Source organism: Erpetoichthys calabaricus, chromosome 1, assembly GCF_900747795.2.
Source record: "Erpetoichthys calabaricus chromosome 1, fErpCal1.3, whole genome shotgun sequence".
Lineage (NCBI taxonomy): Eukaryota > Metazoa > Chordata > Cladistia > Polypteriformes > Polypteridae > Erpetoichthys > Erpetoichthys calabaricus.
The window spans coordinates 42,975,094-43,000,125 of record NC_041394.2 but is presented as its reverse complement, the minus strand read 5'-3'; the positions used below and the strand labels follow the sequence as shown (position 1 = coordinate 43,000,125).

General features: G+C 39.4%; 1 protein-coding gene across 2 annotated transcripts; it reads right to left on the bottom strand.

The window, feature by feature from the left end:
- Positions 1-24,812, bottom strand: LOC114649219 (deoxycytidine kinase 2-like). 2 transcript variants are annotated; one of them, XM_028798710.2, is made up of 7 exons: positions 24,277-24,811; positions 17,159-17,274; positions 14,884-15,068; positions 10,920-11,067; positions 7,378-7,493; positions 1,356-1,455; positions 1-1,103 (listed from the first exon to the last, which is right to left on the bottom strand). In XM_028798710.2, the coding sequence occupies exons 1-7, from the start codon at positions 24,611-24,613 to the stop codon at positions 1,068-1,070; spliced, it is 1,038 nt and encodes a 345-aa protein (XP_028654543.1). In that variant the 5' UTR covers positions 24,614-24,811; the 3' UTR covers positions 1-1,067. The 2 variants fall into 2 exon arrangements, with proteins under 2 accessions (XP_028654543.1, XP_051778736.1); XM_051922776.1 differs by lacking the exon at positions 1-1,103 and having other exon boundaries at positions 1,242-1,455; positions 24,277-24,812.
- Positions 24,813-25,032: the final 220 nt, after the last annotated feature.

Sequence of the window (25,032 nt, the reverse complement as noted above, 5' to 3'; positions counted from 1 at the left end):
CTTATACATCACTAAAGCGCCCACCTTTTATTTTACGAGTGATGTATAAGAGACTTATTTTTTACTTTTTAGTACACTTTTTAACTTAATATAAGTGGTTTTTAAAAAGTATTTTTTATATATATTATTTTCAACTTTTTAGGCTTGGGTTTGTTTTAGTATAATTTTGAAATCAATATTTTACCACTTCCTTTAATATTTCTGTCTGTTACTAGCACCATCTATTGGTGAAATCTTGAACTATTCTTCAAATGAAAATTTCATTTCTTGATTAACATGAATTAATTGATCAATTAATGAAACTGATTATTGATTCATGTGAGTAAGTGTGCAAAATGTCAAGTCACTTGGACAATAGGAAGTGGGTTAAATATCGATTACAAGATTTGTACCAGACAACAAACAGGTGAAGTTAAAATAAGTGAGGTAATAATAATTACACAAAACAGCATAACAGAATGATGCTAGGTAAAGTTAAATAAATTAAGCAAGTAAGTGAAATGCGTTAGGTAAAATTGTCTTTGGAGAAGCTGTCACTGTGGACCATCCTGTCCCATCATATTTTTTCTCTCATTCAATAAACAGGAGGCTATAAATGTCATGTGCTATGTAAGTTGTTAATTATTTGCAAAGGAAAGGAGTGAGTAGACATCAAAAAATTAATAAAAAACACACACACCCTGGTAGAGATGGCATCTGAAAGTAACTTCTTCTGAGGACAGGCAAGACCAGACCTGACAGTAATGGCACATCACCATAAAGTGTAGGGTATCACCCCAAAATAAAGTACACCATGGGGAAGGCGCTGGGACACTGTTACACTTGCGTCTGATCCTGCTGTATTGGACATTAAGTGAGTAGAGACAATCAGACCACCTAAACCTGATTTGGTCATCAGCACAATCCCCCGTTTTTAAACACGTCCCTATGTGGGCTGCATTCCCAATTTGCTCCAGCCAAGCAGCAAAAAAAAAAAAACACCTCTGTCCTTCTCAACATGAGAACTACTAACGTCCACAGCAACTGTGGTCAAGTATCCAGCTTGTCATGCACAGACACATGTTATATCATGAAGCCCAGAGAGAGGAAACATAATTCTTCACCTAAAAAAGTAAAAACAAATTAGAAATCTCAATGGATTATAAAAAAAAAAAAAAAAAAACAGCAACAGCTCAGACTGGGACAATAACTATGAGCAAATAAGCAGAAAGGTGGAGACATCTGGGAAATAAATAACCAGAAATGATCATTTTCACATAGAATGCCAGCAAAACTCTTGCACTGGATCACAACCTGTGCTGGGAAAGCAGAAAGTCTGCACTTTTGTGGATTAAAGACAAGTATTTTTTTTTTACCTGAGTAATAATTTGCATTTTGTATTCTCGATTGTTTTGAATGTCATCGTCAACATCAAGGACAAGGACAGGGACTTTTCTGAGGTGTTCAAAGTGCACCCTGAAAAAAATAAATTAAAGGAGTAAATGAAAGGTCAGCACAGACAGAACTAAGGCTATCAAGCGAAGGCCACTGCAGCTATTTGTGCCGATATGAGAGCACACACGAGCTAAATGGAAATACTGGGCTACAATCAAATGTACGCCACCGTGTTCCTAAAGGCTTTATACAGTGTTTCAGACAAAACACATAATAATAATAATAATAATTCATTACATTTATATAGCGCTTTTCTCAATACTCAAAGCGCTATCCACACAGGGAGGAACCGGGAAGCGAACCCACAATCTTCCACAGTCTCCTTACTGCAAAGCAGTAGCACTACCACTGCGCCACCTGTGAGGACATGGCTTTGGGGCTTCTATTCATGCGACTCATACTAACGAAAAAGGACAGGAAAAACAAAACTCCCAGCATGCTCTTTATGGGCTGCGTTTACATCTTGAATTAGCGTTAACCCAGCTCTCTAGTTACTAAACGTTAGCATTTGTTCTTAGCTGTAGGTCACAGGTTTTTTAAGAGGACATTCTATTGAAGTGTCTCAACAACACTGGGGAGACTAGCAACTATCAAAAGTCAACAGGTCTGTTTGGCCACTTTCACCTGGAACTAACAGGAGGCAGGACCACACACAACAAAAAAGGGCTACTCAGCTTTCATGTAGTGATTTTTATCCACAAAAAGAAATTAAAATAAGACCCGTACAGTATTAAAGGTATCCTTCATTAATATGTGGCTGCACAAACCTTACCTAGGATGACAGCATCCAGATGTCTCTTCAACCACCAAGAAGCCCCCAGCACCTTTCTGCTGGCATCTTCTTCCACAGTAAAGCTAAAATTTGTTGTAGCTTTTGAATGTTTGGAGGATTCATTTTACCAATAGCAGATTTCAACTCTTTCAGAAGAATTTTAATCAGATTGAGATCAGGACTCACTGGCCAGTTTAACACAATCCAGTTTGGCCCTTTTCACTGTTTTTTGCGCTTTTGGACTTTGTGTTCTGGGTTGTTGTCTTTCTGGAGGTCCCAAAACTTTCAACCTATGCTTAGCTTTCTGAAACTGGGTAGCACGTTTTGTTCTAAATGCCCTACAAACCCTCCAATATCACGATTCTCTTAACATGTTCAAGACCCCCAATACCCGAAGCAGCAAAGTAGCCCCACATTATGGACACGTCACAATATTCAATGGGAGACAGAACTCTTCTTTATAAGCTTCTTTTTAAAGTCTAAACAAATTGCTGGTCTACATTGTCTGCATTTTGGCTGCTTTAGTAAAATTGCCGTTGTACAGAAACACTCCATTATCGTCAAAAACCCAACAAGCAATATAATTCTGAGGTTTGATATTTTTTTTGTAGCTGCCATACACGGTGCATATCACTGCAAAACTGCACTGTGCCCATGACATCATCAGGTTAGTCTGCCCTGAGCTTTCGTATTAATTCAACATCACAAACAGGGCCTTATGATTATTTGGCCAAAGTGGAACTATGACTCAAAAATTATTTTTTAATTAATGTGAAAGATAAAACAACTGATTTTGTCATAACTGTAGATGACTGACCAGTCAGGCCAAAAAAAAAAAAAACACGTCTTACATTTGTCAGTGAACATCCAGGCCTTCTTGAGCAGGGGGACCTTATGAGTACTGCAAGATTTCAATCCATTACGCTGTAGTGTGTTACCAGTGGTGTTCTTGGTGACTGTGGTTCCAACTGCCTTCAGATCATTAACATGTTCCTCCCGTGTAATTTTGGGCTGATCCCTCACCTTTCTTATGACCATCCTCACCCCATGAGGCAAGATCTTACATGGAGCACCAGACTGAGGACGATTGATGGTCATTTTATATTTCTTACATTTACGAATAATCTCACCAACAGTTGTCACCTTTCACCGAGCTTCTTGCTGATGGTCTTGTAGCCCATTCTGGTCTTGTGCAGGTCTACAATCTTGTCCCTGGAGTCCTTTGACAGCTCTTTGGTCTTGCCCATGGTGGTGTAGAGGTTGGAATGGAAAAAATTGACTCTGTAGACAGGTGTGCTTTATACACATAACGAGTTGAGATTTGGAGTATCTGTAATTGATTGATTGATTGGATTGTAATCAGTGTGCCACATGGGAGCCAGAATTCTAGCTGTATTGTAGTGGGATCAAATCCTTATTTCTCTCAATGACATGCAAATCAATTTATAACTTTTATGTAATGTGTTTTTTCTGGATTTTTGGTTGATATTCTGTCTCTCTCCATTAAAATGAAACTACCACAAAAATTAGAGAATGTTAATTTCTTTGTAAATGAGTAAACTTCTGCGGTGGGTTGGCACCCTGCCCGGGATTGGTTCCTGCCTTGTGCCCTGTGTTGGCTGAGATTGGCTCCAGCAGACCCCCGTGACCCTGTGTTCGGATTCAGTGGGTTGGAAAATGGATGAATGGATGGGATGAGTAAACTTACAAATTCAGCAGGGGATCAAATAATTATTTCCCCCACTGTATGAGTAAGAAACTGAGGACAAAAATAGAGCAGACAACTAAAGATTTATACCACATTTTACTGTTCCTAAAAGTTGCAAACAGTCTACTGGATGAATACCACGTCTGGTACTGTTTCAGTTCTACTCCATTGATGTTTTTAGCACAACACTCTCACAGCTCTTGGGAATATCCTATAGTTGCTCATTTTTAACGGATTGTGCAGACGACAGTGACCACTTCTCAAGAAAAACGGGACTTGGCACCGGCAACTCACTATTTCCTATTCATCTAATGTACCCAAAATACCGCTGAGTTGATATATGAAGTTCTCAAGTCATTTCTTTCAATGGCACCACCTTGAAATTAATTTTATGCATGTAGAGCTCTCTGTTTGAAACAAATCTCTTGCCATTTTTGTAAAAATTACATTTATCCAGCTGCCATCTTTGTGCCACACTATTCTTATTAAGGAATAAACTGTAAACTAGCAGCCAACACTCACCCTGATTACTCTTCTATATTCTATACAGTAATCCCTCCTCCATCGAGGGGATTGCGTTCCAGAGCCACCCGCGAAATAAAAAAATCCGCGAAGTAGAAACCATATGTTTATATGGTTATTTTTATATTGTCATGCTTGGGTCACAGATTTGCACAGAAACACAGGAGGTTGTAGAGAGACAGGAACGTTATTCAAACACTGCAAACAAACATTTGTCTCTTTTTCAAAAGTTTAAACTGTGCTCCATGACAAGACAGAGATGACAGTTCTGTCTCACAATTAAAAGAATGCAAACATATCTTCCTCTTCAAAGGAGTGCGCGTCAGGAGCACTGAATGTCAGAAAGTGAGAGAAAACCAAACAAATCAATAGTGCTGTTTGCCTTTTAAGTATGCGAAGCACCGCCGGTACAAAGCTGTTGAAGGCGGCAGCTCACACCCCCTCCGTCAGGAGCAAAGAAAGAGAGAGAGAAACAGAGAAAAACAAACAATCGAAAATCAATACGTGCCCTTCGAGCTTTTAAGTATGCATGTCACTTCACGAAGCAGCTGCACACAGAAGGTAGCAACTCTTTCAGCATTTTTAGACGAGCGTCCGTATTGTCTAGGTGTGCGAACAGCCCCCCTGCTCAATCCCCCTACGTCAGGATCAGAGAAAGTCAGCGTAAGACAGAGAGAGAGAGAGAAACAAAAGTAAGTTGGGTAGCTTCTCAGCCATCTGCCAATAGCGTCCCTTGTATGAAATCAACTGGGCAAACCAACTGAGGAAGCATGTACCAGAAATTAAAAGACCCATTGTCCGCAGAAACCCGCGAAGCAGCGAAAAATCTGCGATATATATATATAAATATGCTTACATATAAAATCCGCAATGGAGTGAAGCCGCGAAAGGCGAAGTGCGATATAGCGAGGGATTACTGTAATTGATTTCTATTCTCCATTTGAGACTGAACTTCTTCAACTCACTTCCTACGGATCTGTCCAGTAGGTTTTCTCAGAAGCTTCTGAAGTCATTTTATTAATATGCATATCAAAACTTGGTGCAACATTCCAGATGAGGCCTCACAAGTATGTTGTGAAGTGAAAATAAATGACCTCTCCCAAGCTGCATTCCACATAATGTACGCTGGTACACCTTACCAGTTTTTTAATTGCTTGTCTGATCTGGTTGAGGACAGGTGGTTTTAGGACTTTGTCCAAAGATAAATTGAGGTGGTACATTACTGGGGAACCTGCCAGTATGTCATCTGAAGCCTAGTCCTTAACCTACAGTCTACAGGAAAACTCAGTGTCTCTTTGTACAACTTCTAGTCAGAAGAGATGTCAACCCTGACGACTGTTGTAGCTGATCTTGTTGGCACAGCATGTCAGATTACATTACTAGAAGCCTGGGCATGTCAAATTATGCAATAGTTTGATGACTTTACAGCACAGTTTCACACTTCCAAAGAAGCACATGCTTGCCTGTTTTTCTGACAGCTAACAATGTGCTGCCTAACGGAGCCAGTGCTGAATGATGAGTTTGTAGGTACAATGACTTCAGCCTCAATTTTGCCTCTTTTTTCCCTTGTTTCCACTTTGTCAGGATACATAAAACAAGAGACATCAGACAGACGAGCCTCTCTTTGTTTGTGTGGTCCAAAACACCCATGTTTCCATTACATGCGCTGTATTTCTGGACAAGTATTCACAGATTCTCAGCTCACATACACACATGCTCGCCCTTACGACTTAAGACAAATTCAAACCTGTTTAATTTTTTCAAGATGAGTTGCCTAGTTGGAGTGAGTTAATGGGTATGTCGAACAATGCAACTGTTAGTCACAAGAGTGTGTCGCAAATACCTCCAACCGGTAAGATTATGTAAATGAAGTCTACGACTGAAAATAGCCAGAAAAGTTAGATAATGTGACATGGCTTTAAGGCAGATTCTTAACTGACAAGAACTTTAAAGAGGAAATACTACATCAGGTGTGGCTGAGACAACAAAATTTTCAACCTAAATGATTGAACACATAAACACCAATTGCAGAATTCTGTTTAGCAGTTTTTCATTCCTGGTCTTTACTGTGGGAGCTGCTTTTTACATCAGTTGACTGTTTAGTCAATAAATAATTATACACGTTATCCTAAAGTAATACCTTTCTTGAAAATAACTTAAAATAAGTAGATGTAATCATCTTCTTGGTGACGGCAATGTCTTTTGTTAGCTGCACAATAATAGCATACTAACTAAATTCAACTCAATTTGGCTCCAAGTAGGAACCCATCCTGGATGGGACAGGTTTTTCATTACAGATGTTGTAACAATTAAAAGACTTATCAAACTCACTGTGTCCAATGTTTAGGATCGCAGGGAGACCCTGCCCTTTGGGGCAACAATCCATAGCATGGCACACCCATGCTCATCATGCTGGACCAATTTACAATTACCAATCAACCTAATGCACAAACCTTTGGGGTGTGGGCGATAAACCAGAGTGTCCAAACAAATACTCTCGAAAGACACAAAGAAGGCGTGCAGACTCCACAAAGACACTGACCAGGCTGAAAAAGGAGTCATGATTCTGCTTGATCTCTGCATGTAATGAATGATGTAATCTTCAGCCAAATGCATCTAAAACACAGGGTTTTAGAAACAGTTGTTTTTTAGCTCACTTAAAAAATGGCCTTTTATTACCTATCCCAGGAATCCTGAACTGTATTATAAAGTTTTAAGAATGTATGTATACATCTTACTGCTTATCTTGGGTGTATTCTGGGAATTTGTGGGTGTGTCAGCTGCTTTAACACTGCAATATCCCCTTGGATTCAATGCTCATTTATCTATAACATATACTGCCTTTCCAATCAAAACAATACTGATATGTAAAACCTGTATATAAATAAATTCTGGCCCTGGATACAACCCCAGTCTCCTGCACTTAGCAAAGACCACTTACTGGGTACTTTTGTGAACCAGCCAGTTCTCATGCTGGGTGTGTAAAGTCTCCAGGTATTCAAGCGTAATGCCCTTCTCTTCTGGTCGGGCTCGACGGCTCAGCCTCTCCTTGCACACCTGAAATACATCACACCAATCTAGTTTCAATGAAAGAGAGAAATCAACAGCAAAGAGCAAACACTAAGCCCAGAGATCATTTAAATCCGAATATGGCAATTAAAGATATTTAAATACTTCATTAACCAAACAAATGACAAAAATAAAAAAAACATAGCTAAAGAGTTTCAATGGTTATATAGCATACTGTATTTGTAGCAAACCCCTGCCAAAAAACTTAAAAACCAAACCAAACAGTAAGTGTGCAAAGATTTGTTTCCCTTATTATTTGCAACCTTATTTATCTGGAAGTGGTTACAGTATTGATTTGTATCTAAATAGTTTTAAAATTACAGTAAAATCACAGTAAAATGTTAAGGAAATTTCCAGTGTGAGGAGAAATTGTCTTAAAACATTTCAGTTCAGGCTTGTGTCTCCACCTGCTGGACAATTCTCCAGTAGCACCTCTGCAGCTACGCCAAATGCTGAATGCAGGGTTGATTTTTCTCAGCTAGTTCTTCTGTGTCTGCAATGGACTTGTGTAACACCCAGGGGTCAACTTTCTATAACTTGTGTACACCCGAAATGTGTGTAACAAAACTTTCCATTGCAAAATTTGGGATTTATTAAAGAAACCTGGGTGGGACAGCTCTGAAAAATCCATAGGCATTTGAATAATTTGGGAAATGACAACACCCGTGATCAAATAGGGAAATTTAGCCAAACCAGCTAAATGAAGACATATGCATGTAAATAATTCACATCACCGTTATCAGCAGTTATTATAATGTGTATTGACTTGACAAACAAATTAAACCTTAAAAGTGATGAATATGACATACAAATCCTATTATAATTCCCTTCTAAGAGGGTTAGTTCTGCATATTTGTACTGAACCTGGTTTTTATGTCGGTCAGTTTATATTGGTTAACTGTTGTCATTTCTGAGGGAACTGGACCACAAGTCAAGAATATCTCTGCCATGCTGCACTCCATCATGCCTGCTGTGCTGGAAGCCATTAATCACCCAACATGGCACTATATTGCTTTTGAATAATGTGGATATCCATACATAAAACATAACATATTTTTGCCAACATAAAAATGCAATTTGCAGCCGTGTCTGTTTTTCCTAACATAATCAGAGCAACTTACTGCACTCACATAACAATAAAAGCACCTATTGAGAATGAATTTGCTTTTATTAACTGTAAGCAGTTTCATTCCATTAATGCACATGTAATCTATGATGCCAAGATGAAACAGACAAACACTGTGGCCCAGTGGCCTGGGTCAACATATGATTCAGATGATGATGGCCTATACTATTCATTGGAATAACAATCATGTGCTCAAATACTGACACCTATTAGCCTTTCTCCGAATGCCAAAATACAGAGAAGAAGTGCTACAATGCCATGAATGCTCTTGCTTGCTCTGTTGTGGAGCACAGCATTGGACCCCTCCATGTGCCTGGTGGGAGGCTGCTATACAAGCCAAGCTCTGCAGCATCATGATTGCATATGTACATGTTTCACATATCGGGACCACAATCCATAATCGTTGGGTAGAGGGGGTCCTTTCTTCGGATTGGTGGACCCAGCGCTGACTCAGCTGTGGAATGGCCAATATGGGGGGGGGGGGGGGGGGGGGGGCAGCTTGATGGCCAAGGTGTCCAAGGACTCTGAACAAATCCAAATCAAATTGTGTGATTTCATCTACTGTTGAATCCTGCTCTGTACTTGTAATATTTCTATTGCACTATAATATTGTACTGAGGAGTACTTGTATTTTGTGTATTGTATTTACCCCCCTTTTTTTTTGACACCCACTGCATGCCCAACCTACCTGGAAAGGGGTCTCTCTTTGAACTGCCTTTCCCAAGGTTTCTTTCATTTTTTTTTCCCTACAAGGGTTTTTTTTGGGCGAGTTTCCTTGTCTTTTTAGAGAGTCAAGGGTGAGGGGCTGTCAAAAGGCTTTGTGTGTGATTTTGGGCTATACTAAAATAAATTGTATTGTACAGTAAAACCTTGGATTGCAAGTAACCTGGTCTGCGAGTGTTTTGCAAGACGAGCTAAAATTTGTAATAAATTTTAACATGATAAACGAACGAGGTATTGCAATACGAGTAGTACGTATACGCTTTGTCTGCCGAGCGTCACGTGATCATAACTGAGCCGATGGTTCTTCTCTCTCTCTCTCTGCAGGATTGTGGCTAATCGTCTCCTATTCTCGGTCTCAGTCGGCGTGCCTCACTCACATAGTCAACATCCGTATGAGCGTATACTGTTTACTACAGCATTGTGACTGTGTGTGTGTGTGTTGTAACATGTGAGTCCCTGTCATGTACCCCAAAACATGAAGCTAAGTCTCAGTACTTTAGCAACACCTACTTTATTCAGCTTGAAACAGCAACAGCACGGTTATTTATTGTAGCAGAATCTGCTGCTCTCCTATACACAGACACAGCAGTCAGGCAGGGTCGTGGCCAAGTACTGTGCCCTGCGCATTTATAATGTTCCTTGTATCACCCATCGACAGCGGGTGCTTATAGTATGTCCGCGATCTTTTCGGATTCGCTTTTACAGTGAACTGCTACAGCGCTGGGAGCCTGCACTTGCTTCGGGACATTCTTCTGCATTTCGTCCCATTGGGTGGAATCCCAAAAGAGTTTAGAAACCGTCCTACACAATAACCCTCCTCTCTCTCGTCTCCCTCACACCAGCCATGATTCTTTTCAAAGATAAAGTGCAGGTTAATTTGTTTTATGTATTTTTACTTTATATTTTGTATTAATCATTTTTATATGAATAGTTTTGGGTTGTGGAACAAATCATCTGAGTTTCCATTATTTCTTATGGGGAAATTCGCTTTGATATACGAGTGCTTTTGATTACAAGCCTGTTTCCGGAACAAATTATGCTCGCAATCCAAGGTTCCACTGTATTGTATATGGCTGTTTAGGATGGCAACCAGGTGGGATTGTGGATTTATAAAAGTAAACTGCATATATATGTTTCAAGCCAATTAATTCCATCACAGGGTCTTTTGGTACCAGAGACTAATCAAGCAGCATGCAATTAATGTCTGATGCAAGGCAGGGTCAAATATGCCTTGATTTGCCCCACACTTACCGGTCACCCAAATGGCATTGCACCTGACCTTCAACCTACTTCCACAAGTGGCCTGGTCACCCACCATGTTACAACCATCACCATCAAAAGCAAAATGAAAGTGATGACGATGCAACCCAATGCACACAGAGGCACACATCAGCACTAATACTGGAAAAAATAAAAGAACTCAGCCTAACCATCATGTCTTTCAACTGTGGGAGAAACTCCAGAGAAAACACATGTTGTTTGTTAAATGTCTGCAGATTTAATCGGAGTTTGAGCCTGCATTTGTCCACCATAATTTAATAAATTTGATAATAAGGAAGCCATACCTGGGGCTGAGCTCGTAGGTAGATAATGCCTTCCAGTTCAAGCCTTTTCCCAAATTCCTGAACCAAAAAGGTATGCCAGTCCTGATAAATGGCCCACTCTGTGTCGTTAATGGAGCCCATGTTAAACATGTTCAGTGCAAACACATACCTATAAATTACAAAAAAAAAAAAAAAGGTTAGTCATCATAAATGTCCATAAATTGAATAGACGCGATTATACAATAAAAATGAAACTTGTTTAAATGTAACAGTCAAAATGCTCAAATGATACAATGACCTAGTGACTTTGTTAGTGGATTTACAATTTGTTTCCATCCATTTTCCAACATTATATACTAAATCTAGAAAACATTGAGCCATCCTGGGCAATTTGGGATACTGTTTATACAAAGCTATTAATGTTTTCCCAATTGAAGTGTGCATGAGTATTAGCAGGCCTATAAATACAAAAAATATGAAAAGTGCGAGTTTTGCTTGTGTACTCAAAGAAGCCCATGGGAGTGAGGGGAGACCATGCAGAGAGTGACTTGCCTGGGAAAAGAAGCTATGTCCTTAGAGCTGTGAGGCAACAGTGCTAACTGCGGAGACATCCTGCACTCCATGTTACGAATGATATATTAATTTAATTGTGCATTTATAGACACTCAAGAAAGTGTAAACTTTAACATATAGTAAGAACTATTAAGCATGATATTATGAATGAATGAATGAGGGAAGGAGTTTCAGAGCTGAGGAGCAGTATAACCTAGAGCCCAAACTCCCATGGAGAACAAGTTCATCGCAGATGGTTTTAAAAATCCAAATAAATCAGATTGTCATCCTGAGTAAGCATAATCCTGAAGGACAAGTTAGTTTTGCATAATCAACTAATACAACACCGTGTTTTAGCACAGGATGGGCGAATCTCAATCAGACAGGCTGTTGTGTCTTCTGGCAATTATGGCACAGCTTGATTATTCAATTGATGCCATTTGACCTTAAAATATGAGGAGCAAAATAAATAAGGTTATTATTATAATGTACAGATGTGCTACAATGTTTGTGAATCCTTTAGAATTTTTAATGTCTGCAATAAATTTAAAATAAAATGTGATTATGTCTTTTTTAAGTCATAAAAATATATAAAGAACACAATAATAAAGCAACATTTAAAATGTTAACACTTTTTCATTCATTGATATCTTAAGAAGGAGAATTATGATCTCTTGTAAATGTAACACACACAATCTTTCTCTCTTTCTAAAAATGGAGACAACCACATCAGTCTGCTAGTCTCAAGGCACTGTACCAGCCTCCCACTCATCATTAAATGGTATCGGGGCTCATTCTCTATGTCAGGGTTAGGAGCTCAGCAATACACGAGGACCTCAAAGTTGTACTGCTGCATCCTCAGGTCAAGACGAGCTAGCTGAGGTGGTTTGGGCATGTAGCTAGGAGGACCCAAGCACCTGACTAGGGAGGTGTACAAGGCAATACCAACTGGAGGAAGACCAAAGAGAACACCCAAGATACACTAGATGGATTATACCTCTCAAATATGGGCATTCACAATGAAGGAGTGAAGGAAGTTGATGAGGATAAGAAGGTCTGGCCAGCATCACTCAATGTGTTGCCACTGTAACATTCACCAACAACATCCATCTATCCATTTTCCTCACTCGCTATATCCTAACTACAGGGTCACAGGAGTCTGCTGGAGCCAATACCAGCCAGCACAGGGTGCAAGGCAGGAAACAAACCCCGGGCAGGGCACCAGCCCACCGCAGGGCACACACACACACCCCCAGTACACACTAGGAACAATTTACAATCGGCAATGCACCTAACCTGCATGTCTTTGGACTGTGGGAGGAAACCGGAGCACCCGGAGGAAACCCACAAAGACACAGGGAGAACATGCAAACTCCTAACTGTGGTTCTCCTAACTGCGAGGCAGCAGCGCTACCCACCACGCCACCGTGCCGCCCCTCACCAACAACAGCACAAAGAAAATCATGATGATGCAATGGAAATCCATGACTATTTGTTAAACAAATACTTTGGTTTTCCCTTCCACACCCTATGCAATAAGGAAGTGTAACATAAAATATATTCACTTAATCCAATCCACATGGACAAGAGCTTACATGATTGTTAGGGTGAGGGTTACAATTTATCTTCTCCTTTGAGGATTTTAAGGATAGGATGAAGCACGTACGGTGTGATTGGGATCTCAAGTTATGTCCTGGTAGAAAATATTAAGGCAGGCATCTTAATGCACTGGAGATGAGACAGCTTTGGAAATTAGAGTTTAGTGATAACTGTCCAAGCACAAAGACTTACATTATAGCAGGGCTGGGATAATATACAAGCAAACAATGAGGGTTTCCTCTTTTTTTTTTTTTTCTTTTCTTGCATTGTGTGTTTGTTACCTCACCTGAAAAAGTAAATGATTGACCATTTGATTCCTTTTAGGTTAAGCAGGGTGGCGCACGAAAAACCGTCGAGCTATTTTATAGGGGGGTGCCCTCTGCCGTCAGAAGCAAACTGTAAAAAGAATCAGGCCCCGTCCATTCGTACATCTGCGGTCGTAGCAGATATTCAGGAACGGATGGCCAGAAGCCCTAAGAAATCGACACGTAAATTGGCACAACAAGTTAATGTTTCACGCAGGTCTTGTCAACATGTGTTGCACTCACTACAAACGAAGCCGTACAGAATGACTTGTGTCCAAGAACTGAAGGACAACAACAAGGAAAAATGTGTATTTTATTGCACGTGGCTCCTTCAAACAACTGCAACTGGATTTTTGTAGTGCACATCTTTCGTTTTGTGTACTGGCTAAGAAACGTACGTCGATGTTGGAGTCAGAAATGGTTTGGTTTTTTTTGTGCTGCACCCTGTACAAGGGGAGTTCCAAAAGTCTGTTCACATGGATTTTTGAATTTGTTCTCTATGGTTGATTTTTTCAGGGAATCTTATTCACCTAATCACAAAAAGCTGAATGTTTTGTAGGCTGTTATGGAGAAAACAAATGAAGGTAGTAGTGAACGTAATTCACACGTGCAAATGAATTTCTCTGTTGCAAAAAAAGAAAAAAAAGTGCTGATGCTCTACAACATTTTCATGCCAGCTTATCAGCAGCAGAAAGCTTGAAGAAGCTGGAGGCTGAGCTCATCTTGGAAACCAAGCACCAACTCAGTGTTGCCTGGTTTGGTTAAAGTTTTCCAAAATCTTCACCACAACAAAGCGTCTGTGCATCAAGCCATTTGTGCCTCTGGGATCAACCTTTTCGATGCCCCTGCCCTACATGCCTGACCTGGTCCCTTGTCCAAAAATTGGACCCTTGCCCAAAATCAAACCAAACATGTGTGGAAAATGCTACAAGGATTGAGAAGACACGATCAAGGCAGTGAATGAAGAAGTGGCTACGCTGAAAAATGAGTGTTTTGAAAAACTGATCTACAGATTGCAAAAGTGCATTGAGATCAGTGGCAATTATGTTGAGAAGTACAAAATGGGTAAGGTTTCTGAGGAAAACAAACTTTGGGGTTATCATTTTTATTTCTTTTAAAGCAAACGGCCTTTTAGAACTCCCCTTGTACTTGGAAATCTTTCACACATTTACTGTAAGTAGCAGATGGTAAACCTCACTGCTAAAACTTTTTAGCCATAAAAGAAAATGTTAAGTGCTTAGTACAAAAATAATAGCAGTGCTCCTCCTTGTTCTTTGAAACTACTCTACTAAAACATTTATATATGGAGAATTTCAAGACACATTCAGCCATGCTCTTTCGTTGAAACAGTACATCGCCTAGAATTTGCAAGAGTGCAGGTTTTACTGCTGACTTGTTGTATGACCATGACCTGTTCTGGATAAAATAAAGATTCACTCCTTACAGACTGAATTACTGAAAAGAAGGCTGTGGACACCATTTTCCACATAGTTAATAAAAATCTCTACTCATAACGTCTAATATGTTACCTGTCGCTGTAGACTGATCTCTCAAAGATCTGCACTGGCTGTACTAAATTTAGAAGTCTACTTGACACAGGCTTGAGTTGGGCTTTGATGCGACTCATGCAGGAATAGGTCTGGAATGTGTAAGACCAGCGTGAGGAATCCTGGTACATCATCTGAAGTAAATTGCTGACATTCTGTTGAGATTTCTAGAAAGTAAAAGGGAAACATACAGATGAAAATTAAATCTTTACGAAACGAAAATACAGACACGTACAACAGCTTGGGATTCTTCTACTAACACAAACTGTTATTTCTGGCTGTATGTGGGTTAAGACAATGAAGCGGAAGAAAGGACTCAAATTGATTTTTTGTTGATCAACATTAACTAGGACAGCGTTTCTCAACCTTTAAGTATTTGCGACCCGAGTTTTCATAACAGTTTTAATCGCGCCCCCCTAAAGTTTTTTTGAAACCCTAATAAAATTTATTCCTATATTTTTTGCTGCCGACACACCGCTACAAGTTTAAAATTTTCCAACGAATAGTGAAATTACCCCACATATGGTAACATTCGCGCCCCCTTTTTTGTTATTTAGGCGCACTCCACAGTTTGAGAACCGCTGAACTAGGATCACACTTCTGGCTCGAATGCCACTTTTCTACTTGTACCAGGAATCAGGTGGAATCAGCTTAAGCCTGTCTCTTGTTTATTTCTATTGCATTTTTTCCCAAATGTCATCAGGTTCAGCTTTAAAAATTCACAGCTCACATGAGTTCCATTTTGTATGTGCCTTTACTAAAGATGATGTCAAAGTCACGCAGTAGATTTAGTCCACACTGACACTGGCTTCCAATGTTGGAAACTTATGTCTGAACTGTGTGCAGAGTGTAGAAATCAACCATATCCATCTTACACTAATGTGCCAAAGGAAAACTCGCATGGTTCAGGTGACTGACTTGGCTTCTGACAGTGAGGCTGTCTTTTCTTTGTAGTGGGACTTTTTTGATTTGAGACCCGCTATAAATTTCAACAAGTCTGATTTATCATTAAATACCCCTAAGGGAAGTTATCTTTTAAGATGTAAAATGTCCTTCTAGGGTTGTATCTTTAAATTACAAAAAAAATAAAATAAAGATGTTCAACTCTTCCTCCCGATGTACTCCTCAAGTTCATTTTGAAATGCATTTTCTGCATAATATACATTAGTCTTTATTTATTAAATTGATTGATAGTTTAGCTGAATTATTTGTCCTATGAGTCTGTATCCTTGCTTTTTATGTTTCTGCTGCTGTATGCATCTGAATTTCACCATGGAATTAATAAAGTTTATCTAATCTAATAATGTAATAACAGCCACAGAGAAAGGCTAGACTAGCAAATAAAACTGCAAGTTATGAAAAAAAATCTAAATGAGTTAAATATTTACGGTTTAACCAACTAAAGATCAGACAAATGTTCAGAACTAAATAAATAAAGAGAGTGACTGAAAGCACTTTAAAATGAGTTCTTCAACATGGGCACAAACAGAAGACGTTTTAAGGGTGAACTTCACACTAATGTTTGAAAGGTGACTACAGATCGATGGGCTCTGTCTTTGTTGTTGCTGTTCTTATGTTCTTCACACAAGCTTCAAGCCTCCTGCAGCTGGTGCTGGTGGTCATAGTCAGGCCTATTCTGGAGTAACATATGCTGGTCAGAAGGCTACAAAGAGACATCGTGGCACTATAAAGGGCACGTCTTACTGTGACAAGCTTAGAAAATGGAGACTCTTTAGTCTATTTTTTAATTAGTTAATTCATTTGTTTATTTTGTTTTGTATTATCATCAGCTGTTCTAAGGAGATATGCGAGTATTTATTTCTTTGTACAATAATACACATAACAATTTGACTTGTGCAAAGAAAGCAGCATGAAGACTAATTCAGAGTTTAAAAATTCTCTAGGGTATAAAATTAAGTTAATAATAGCACCGATAGTGGCAACCTGTGTAATATTGGTTAGACATGCAAGTAACAATTTTACTGTATTATGTACACATGACAATATTACTACTATTGTCTATTCTGTCAAGAAAGTGCAGAGAACTCTCTGTGTTGTGTGATGTAGTCTGTGTCAGAGCTGGGTAAGAAACACTTATTTATTTTTAAAAGCAGTCAGTGTGGTCATGTCCAAACTCCCAAATTTCACTGTCCTGTGAAGCTCATATATCCTGACCACAACTAACTTTAAAGCATTTGGGAATACTTATCACTGGGGAAAGGTCCTGGTATAACATAAGAAATGTATACTTGCTTACTTTGCTTGGCTCACCAGTTGTTTGTATGTTTTGCCACTCGCTCAGGGGCTCAGGAGTAATCTCCCAATGTTTATTCTCCGCCTGCAGAATCCTGGCAAAAGTCGACTTCCCTACAGCTGCAAGAAATCAGAAATTGGGAGAACAGTCACAATTTATTAGACAAAATCTTCTTTTCACCCCCTCATATTCTCTGGCTAATACTATTTAGGAAAGGGGCCTGGGAAGTGCCTGATACTTGAGTACAAGATCATCTCGCCAAAATGCGGTAAAGAAATAAATCTCCTAAGATACCTGAATATTACCATTTCATTCATTGACTTGCAAAATTAATTTGGCTAAATTTATAGAACAATATTAATATATAACACTAATATATATTTTAACTCGTCATGGTTTAACTTTTCATTTGAATACGCCTGAACAAGAGATTTGGAAGCAACTAATTTTTAGGCAGATAAGAATAAATTATTTAACAACCATAAAATGTTCTAGCTTTACAGCTCTTGGATCCTCCGAATCACGGTTTTAGTCGCTCTCTTGTGACCATTTTGGCCTGCTTCACATTCCTAATACTCAGTTAATGTGTGACTCTAATTGGCCCAGAGTGACTGTGTGCGGAGGTCTAGTGAAGGCTTGGCAACCGAGACTGCAGAGATAAACTCGAGCTTTCCATGACTTTAAAATTAAAATAGTCAAGTACAGAAAACTACTGAATAAAAAATTCAGGTACAGTGATACAGAAGACCGTGTTCTGCATCTGACCCTAAAGTTGAACGTCTGGTGATATTTGAAAAATTCCATCATATTATGAGGCCGTTTGTTTACAGGGTCATTATCATGTGGCTGGTCAAATTTAACATCTTAATCTACATCGACATAGCTGATGTGTGCTTTTTCTATATACTGTCTGGTGGTGTAGAGCTCGTTATTATTTGTATTATATTACTGTCACTAATCTGTGTGACACATGCAAGTAAGAATCTTATTGTGTGTCCTGTACACAACAGTAGACATGAATTTGACTTGTGGGTAGCTGTTCACAGGACATATAGTGTCAGGTGTTAAGAATGTGACTATTCAGCGGGGACTGCATGGAACAAATTAAGGTAGACAGGCCAGACCTGTAACACGTCTGCTGATTCTCTCCAATGCCCAAAAGTCATGAACACAGAAGGCCTGTGACCTCAATTTAGCTCTGCATACTACTCATGCCCATGTGCCATCCACCATAACAGGGTTTTTCATTTCAACACTTCATGTCTCCTGGTTAGATAGAAACAATAACAAGTGTAGCACAGTGGGTTAGTGCACCTTCTGTTTTCTTTGTTGTCTTTTACAATGGTCATAACATTTTAACACACCTTTGCAAGTTTAAGACTGCCCAATTTAATCTAGTTAATATAACATACTTGGTCTGACACAGTGGGCACAAGTTTATGAATGCGACCTGAAACACTCAGGCATCCTGCTGGAGTCATGCGGTTTGTCTTCTGTGTTTCATATTTAAAGAAATGGCTCAAGTCATCTTCACTCAATTAGTGACTCATAAACCTGGAAAATGTACAAAAGGTTTTATTTTGAACATGTGAGGCGGCACATTCAGAAATGCCTCCTGCCAGTTACCTATAACCCTGATTTGAATTAAAGAAGGTCTGTAAAGGATTTTATTTCAGATTGAGCCATTCATTTTTAACCCTGTATAATCCAGTTCATGGTCTCATGGAAGCCAGGTCCCATCTCAGCAAGTTAGCTTATGGAACCAACCTATAATGGAGTACCAGTCCACACACACAGAGACACCACTTATACTATTGTCAATCATACACTTTTTATCAAAGGAGTGCTTATTTTATTGAAGTGCCAGATCAAGACTACTACTGTACATATAAAATTAAACATTCCAAGTGTCACCAAGATAGACTGTCAACAGTTGTCTTGGTAATGCCTCACACATCATGAGCCCTTTACGTCTCCTTCTTTGGCATAATTATACAGCCAACCACCCTGTCCTGCACTGGATCTCACCTTGCACTGTGTTCCTGGGGTAGACACTGGAAAATTACCACACTAAATCTGCAAAACAGTTTAGGAGAAAAAAAACAAAACAAAACCAAAACACAAACAGATGGACATGTACGTTTCATTCATTGACTTTTAAACTTTGCCAAGAATCATGTCCATTACGGTTGTGGAGATCTCTGTGGTACAACGCCAGTCATACAGTGGAGGTGGAGTGGTCCTGAAATGGGACACAAACATCTGCAGAACACCATCATGAACAGCTCTATGCTAGATTACTGTAAGAGCCAATCTTAGAAAGTTAAAGCTTTAAGTTAGTGTTAGCTTAGTCATAGCCATAGACAATGGTTTAGCCTTTTACCCCCTGTAAGTTCATAAGAGAGAGAACTTTCCTGCTCTAACTAAGATACAGTGTGATAATGGAGTCAGTAGTTGTTCTTTAGAACAGGTCCTTAAAAGACCCATTTTCAACATAGAAATGGGATAGGCCTGCCGTTTGCTGACCGTTTTGAAATGGTTCAGAAATGTTTAGAAGTAACGATTAGAAATGTAACAAGACTTAAGCTTTGAACAGAACTTCTCTTAAACAAGAACATTTTTAATTCTTTGCTATTTTAATTTTTTCTTTTTTGTGTGAACTGTTTTGAATTTTAACTAATACTTTTAATAACAAAGATATTTTGTCTGTGGAATCATTTCAGCGCGTCAGTCTTTTATTGAATCCCATTTTTTATGTTAGAGCTGTTGAACTTTGGTAATTTTGGAAAAATGCAGCTACAATTACTTTAAAAGAAATATCACTTGTTTTTTTTTTTTAAACTGTGGATTTCTTCAGCTGCCTCGCAGTTAGGAGACCTGGGTTCACTTCCCGGGTCCTCCCTGCGTGGAGTTTGCATGTTCTCCCCGTGTCTGCGTGAGTTTCCTCCCACTGTCCAAAGACATGCAGGTTAGGTGCATTGGCGATTCTAAACTGTCCCTAGTGTGTGCTTGGTATGTGTGTGTGTGTGCCCTGCGGTGGGCTGGCACCCTGCCCAGGGTTTGTTTCCTGCCTTGCGCCCTGTGTTGGCTGGGACTGGCACCAGCAGACCCCCATGACCCTGTAGTTAGGACGTAGCGGGTTGGATAACGGATGGATGGATTTCTTCAGCAAAGCTGTACTTTGTGAAATTGCATTGAGAATGCAGATTAATGTATGTGTCATTTTGGGTGTTTTCTCATATAATGCGTGAGCAACCTACTTCAATCGCTAGTCTTTCTGTCTGTCTGTCCATCCACTCGCATGAAATAACTGCTCCCAAGTCAATCGATTTTGTTGAAACTAAGCAAACTTATTCTTCAAGGAAATGTATCAACACACTTAACTTTTTGTTGCTATTTCTTGAAACAAAATCGAGTTGTACAAAGTTTTGAAATTTAAAAATCTCCCATCGAAAAGCATTGGAGAATTTGTGAACTTGTCTGTGTTTAAACAGGGAAACGGTTTGTGCAACTTCAGTAACTAATTAGTTTACTGCTTTTAATTTACATTGAGCGCAGTTACTTCAGCGTACATATATTCCTCTTTTACTTGTATGACAGCTACTAAGATCCCCATTACAAGTTTGTTAAAACTTTAGTGGAAGTGCACACTCGAGCCACTCATACAGATGCACACACACACAAGTCACATATCTGGAAATGAACTGAACAGGAAAGAAAGCATGGACTGAACTAACAGCATTTACCTTGCAGTATAAACACATTACTATTGTAAAGAACAGACATTATCAACCTTTGGTTAAAAAGTTTTTAAATGAATTGATCACACATGAAGTTGCAGCTCCCGTATGTGATCTAAAGATGGAATGCACTTGACATAGGCCCCACTTTTAGAAACTACAATGTGTTAAAAGGTTTCTTCAGTACACAAAGAGGCAGTTTGTATGAATGGTGCAGAACTCCAGCCTTTGGCAAAGAGTTGAGGCTACAGCTTTAAGAGCCCGCTTTGCTTTTGTGTATTTTGCAACTGAAATTATAATGTTTAAGATAAATGTCAACCTTTGTCATTCCCATTTTACAATTAATCGGGCCCTTTCCAAGTTCCTAATTATTTAGACAGTTTTAAAAATGACTGGGTTTTAAGTAACTTTAATAGCTAGTTGGGGTACTTATTTTAGATGCTCTTCTTCTCTGAGAAAGATAGTGATAGTGATTGTATAGTCAAGGCCATACATTTTGAGAATGACACAAATGTTAATTTTCACAGTTTGCTGCCTCAGTTTTTATGTTGGCATTACTGCAGAATGTCATGAAGAGTGATCAGATGATTTGCAATTATTGGTAAAGTCCCTCTTTGAACTTAATCCCCAAAAAAACCCATTTCTACAGCATTTCAGCCCCAAAATAAAAGGACCTGCTGACATCATTTCAGTGGTCCTCTCGTTAACACAGGTGAGAGTGTCGATGAGGACAAGGCTAGAAATCACCCTGTCATGGTGACTGAATTAGAATAGAGAGGTTCATTTGTTGTGAAGGCGGCTTCCGGGCGCCCAAGAAAGTCCAGCAAGCGCCAGGACCATCTCCTAAAGTTGATTCAGCTGTGGGACCAGAGCACCACCAGTGCAGAGCTTGCTCGGGAATGGCAGCAGGCAGGTGTGACAGCATCTGCACGCACAGTGAGGCGAAGACTTTTGGAGGATGGCCTGCTGTCAAGAAGGGCACAAAAGAAGCCACGTCTCTCTAAGAAAAACAACAGGGGCAGACTGATATTCTGCAAAAGGTACAGGGATTGGACTGCTGAGAACTGGTTTAAAGTCATTTTCTCTGATGAATCCCCTTAATTGTTTGGGGCATCCGGAAAAAAGATTGTCCGGAGAAGAAAAGGTGAGCGCTGCCATTAGTCCTGTGTCAGGCCAACATTAAAGCAGCCTGAGACCATTCATGTGTGGGGTTCCTTCTCAGCCAAGGGAGTGGGCTCACTCACAATTTTGCCAAAGAACACAGCCATGGTACCAAAACATCTTCAGAGAGCAACTTCTCCCAACCATCTAAGAACAGTTTGGGGATGAACAATGCCTTTTCCAGCAGGATGGAGCAACGTGCCATAAGGCAAAAGTGACGATTAAGTGGCACGGGGAACAAATCGAAATTTTGGGTCCATGGCCAGGAAACTCTCCAGACCTTAATCCCATTGAGAACTTGTGGTTAATCATCAAGAGGCGGGTGGACAAACAAAAACCCACAAATTCTGACAAACTCCGAGCATTGATTATGCAAGAATGGGCTGCCATCAGTCAGGATGTGGCCCAGAAGTTGATGGACTGCATGCCAAGACGAATTGCAGAGGTCTTGATAAAGAAAGGCCAATGCTGCAAATATCAAGTCTTTGCATAAACATAATGTAATGGTCTTTCAAAAATGCCTTTGAAACTTACGAAATGCTTGTAATTATACTTCAGTATACCACAGAAACATCTGACAAAAATATCTAAAAACACTGAAGCAGCAGACTTTGTGAAAACCAACACTTGGGTCATTCTCAGAACATTTGGCCACAACTGTATGCTAGTACTGTTCATTTTCTTTTTATAGTTATTTTCTTCTGGTAATGCTATTTTATTGGTGATACAGTATGAGTTGGCATTTAGTGTGTAACTGAGGAGTATGGTATATTGACTAAGGTTGAGAAAGAGGGGATTGTATTTACAGCACTAAATACTTGTGGGATGATTATTAGTATTTTTAACTTTTTGAGATCCATTTTGTTTTGTTTTTTACTATTAACAGCATATCAATCAATGCCATTTTCACATCATCTGAATTGGAATCTACAGGACTTTGAAAGGTGCAATTAAAAAGCAGCTATTTAATGTTTTTTTAAAAGACTTATTGTTACAAAAATATTTACTAAACAAAATGTAATAACTGACTCCTTGATGTAGTAACTAACTAGTAACTATCCAACTTTCATAAGTTACCTTAGTCGCCAAAAACACCACAATGTTACGCCATCCGTACACGTTCGAACTCATTTTGACATATTTATGAACAAGGAATTTCTCAGCAAGCTGTGTTCTTATTTTACCTGAATTGTGCATATCATAATAAGACATTCAGACTGGCACAACGAAATGAACTCTTGTATTTCAGTTTTAAACCAGATACTATGAATGCAAATTTTTGTACTTAACAGTGAGACGTTTGGAGGGAGGTGTTAGCTGGAGATGCTCTCTTCTCTTGTGATTTGAGTTTTTCACATTGAAACAACTAAGAACACAAGAAGGCCAGGAGGCGATTAAACCTAGCTTGACAACATAGAAAAGAAGGTGAAATACACCTACGGTGAGGGCAGTCATACGGATCAATACTGATGAAAACAAGTCAACATCTTTAAACTCTCTAAGAAGTTACAAGGACAAGAAATAAAGTTAACGTTATACATAGATTCAATTCAACAAAGGTATAGTCAATAAACACTACTAATTATTTAATGCTGTGGTCAGCAATTGTGTAAACCACTCACGTTTAGTCCTTGGGGCTCCCTGTGGCTGCAGGTTTTTTCAAAAAACAGTTAATCTTTAAACTGAACTGTGTTAAGAGTGCTAATCCAAAAATGACAAAACTAGGTTTGCTAAACTTTAATTGGTATTTAGGAGACACATTAATATATAATGCTCTGGCATAGCTCAGTGTTTTTAACAGGATTTATATCATCAACATCAGGATGATTTCACTTGCCGGGTGTTCCAATACTGTCACCCATTACTTACGACTGACCTCAGCCTTTCGTCATTTACTGCTGTTTGTGGCCGTGTATACTCCACACCTTGCTAACTGCCATTATATATTAGGATACAATTAAATGAGAAAAGTCCATATCAAACATGTAAGTTAAGCATTTAAAGGGATGGCAAAAAATAAATATTGATACTATTATGTTAATCTGACACTACTGTGAATTTTTTAATAATTTGGAATAAAGACCGGCTAATTAAATAAGGAGATCAACTAAAGTTAAAAGGACTAACTGATTGGATTGTGAAACTGGTTGGAAGAAAAACCTGCAACCATCGGGGACCACCGGTGTAAACGATTGTTTTACATGGCAGAACAATATTTACCGATGTTGCCCTCTATTGCCACCCTCTTAACATGAGGTGATGAGGCACAGCTCTCTCCCGTGCCAACGCCAGCACTGCAGCAGTGCTTCGCAGGCGGCTTCTCTGTCATTCTCCGTGCCCTAAGCAGAACGGCTGTATTCAAGGCGACGGTGTGAGAAAAGCCCCTCGGAAAAGTAGACGTGTTCGCGATAACATTCCATGAAAACCGACTCGTTAGGGCGAAGGAGCCGAGCTCAGTCTGAGAAAAAATCCTCAGAACTCCGGCTTTACTCAACATGCCAGTCCGACACAAGACGACGTGTAGGCCTCGCGTTAATCGGCACACAAATCCACACATAATCAGCGCCTTTCTTAACCGGAAATAATTTACTGTATTTCTGCGAAGAAATTTACAGTTGCCGATAAAACAGCAACATGTAATTTTACAATATAACTCTTAAGCGCTTGTACATTTTACATGCGTAAAGTCGTTCAACAAACGCCAGGAAAGCTTTAAATGCCGACGATGACGCAGTCGCGCAGAAATGTATTTGTGCGCAAGCGCGATCATCCGGACGGTCGTTTGTGCGCACGCGCTAACCACCATGTTTGCTAGGGTCATTGTCATCTATATGTGAAACCACGGAATGATATAAATGCAAGGATTTTGTTTTAAATAGTTTTACTTAAAATGAAACGCTGGGTTTTAAAAATTGTAATAGTCTGACAACTGTTAATTAAAATGCAGATTTTCTGCAACACACCGTCTGTTTCGCT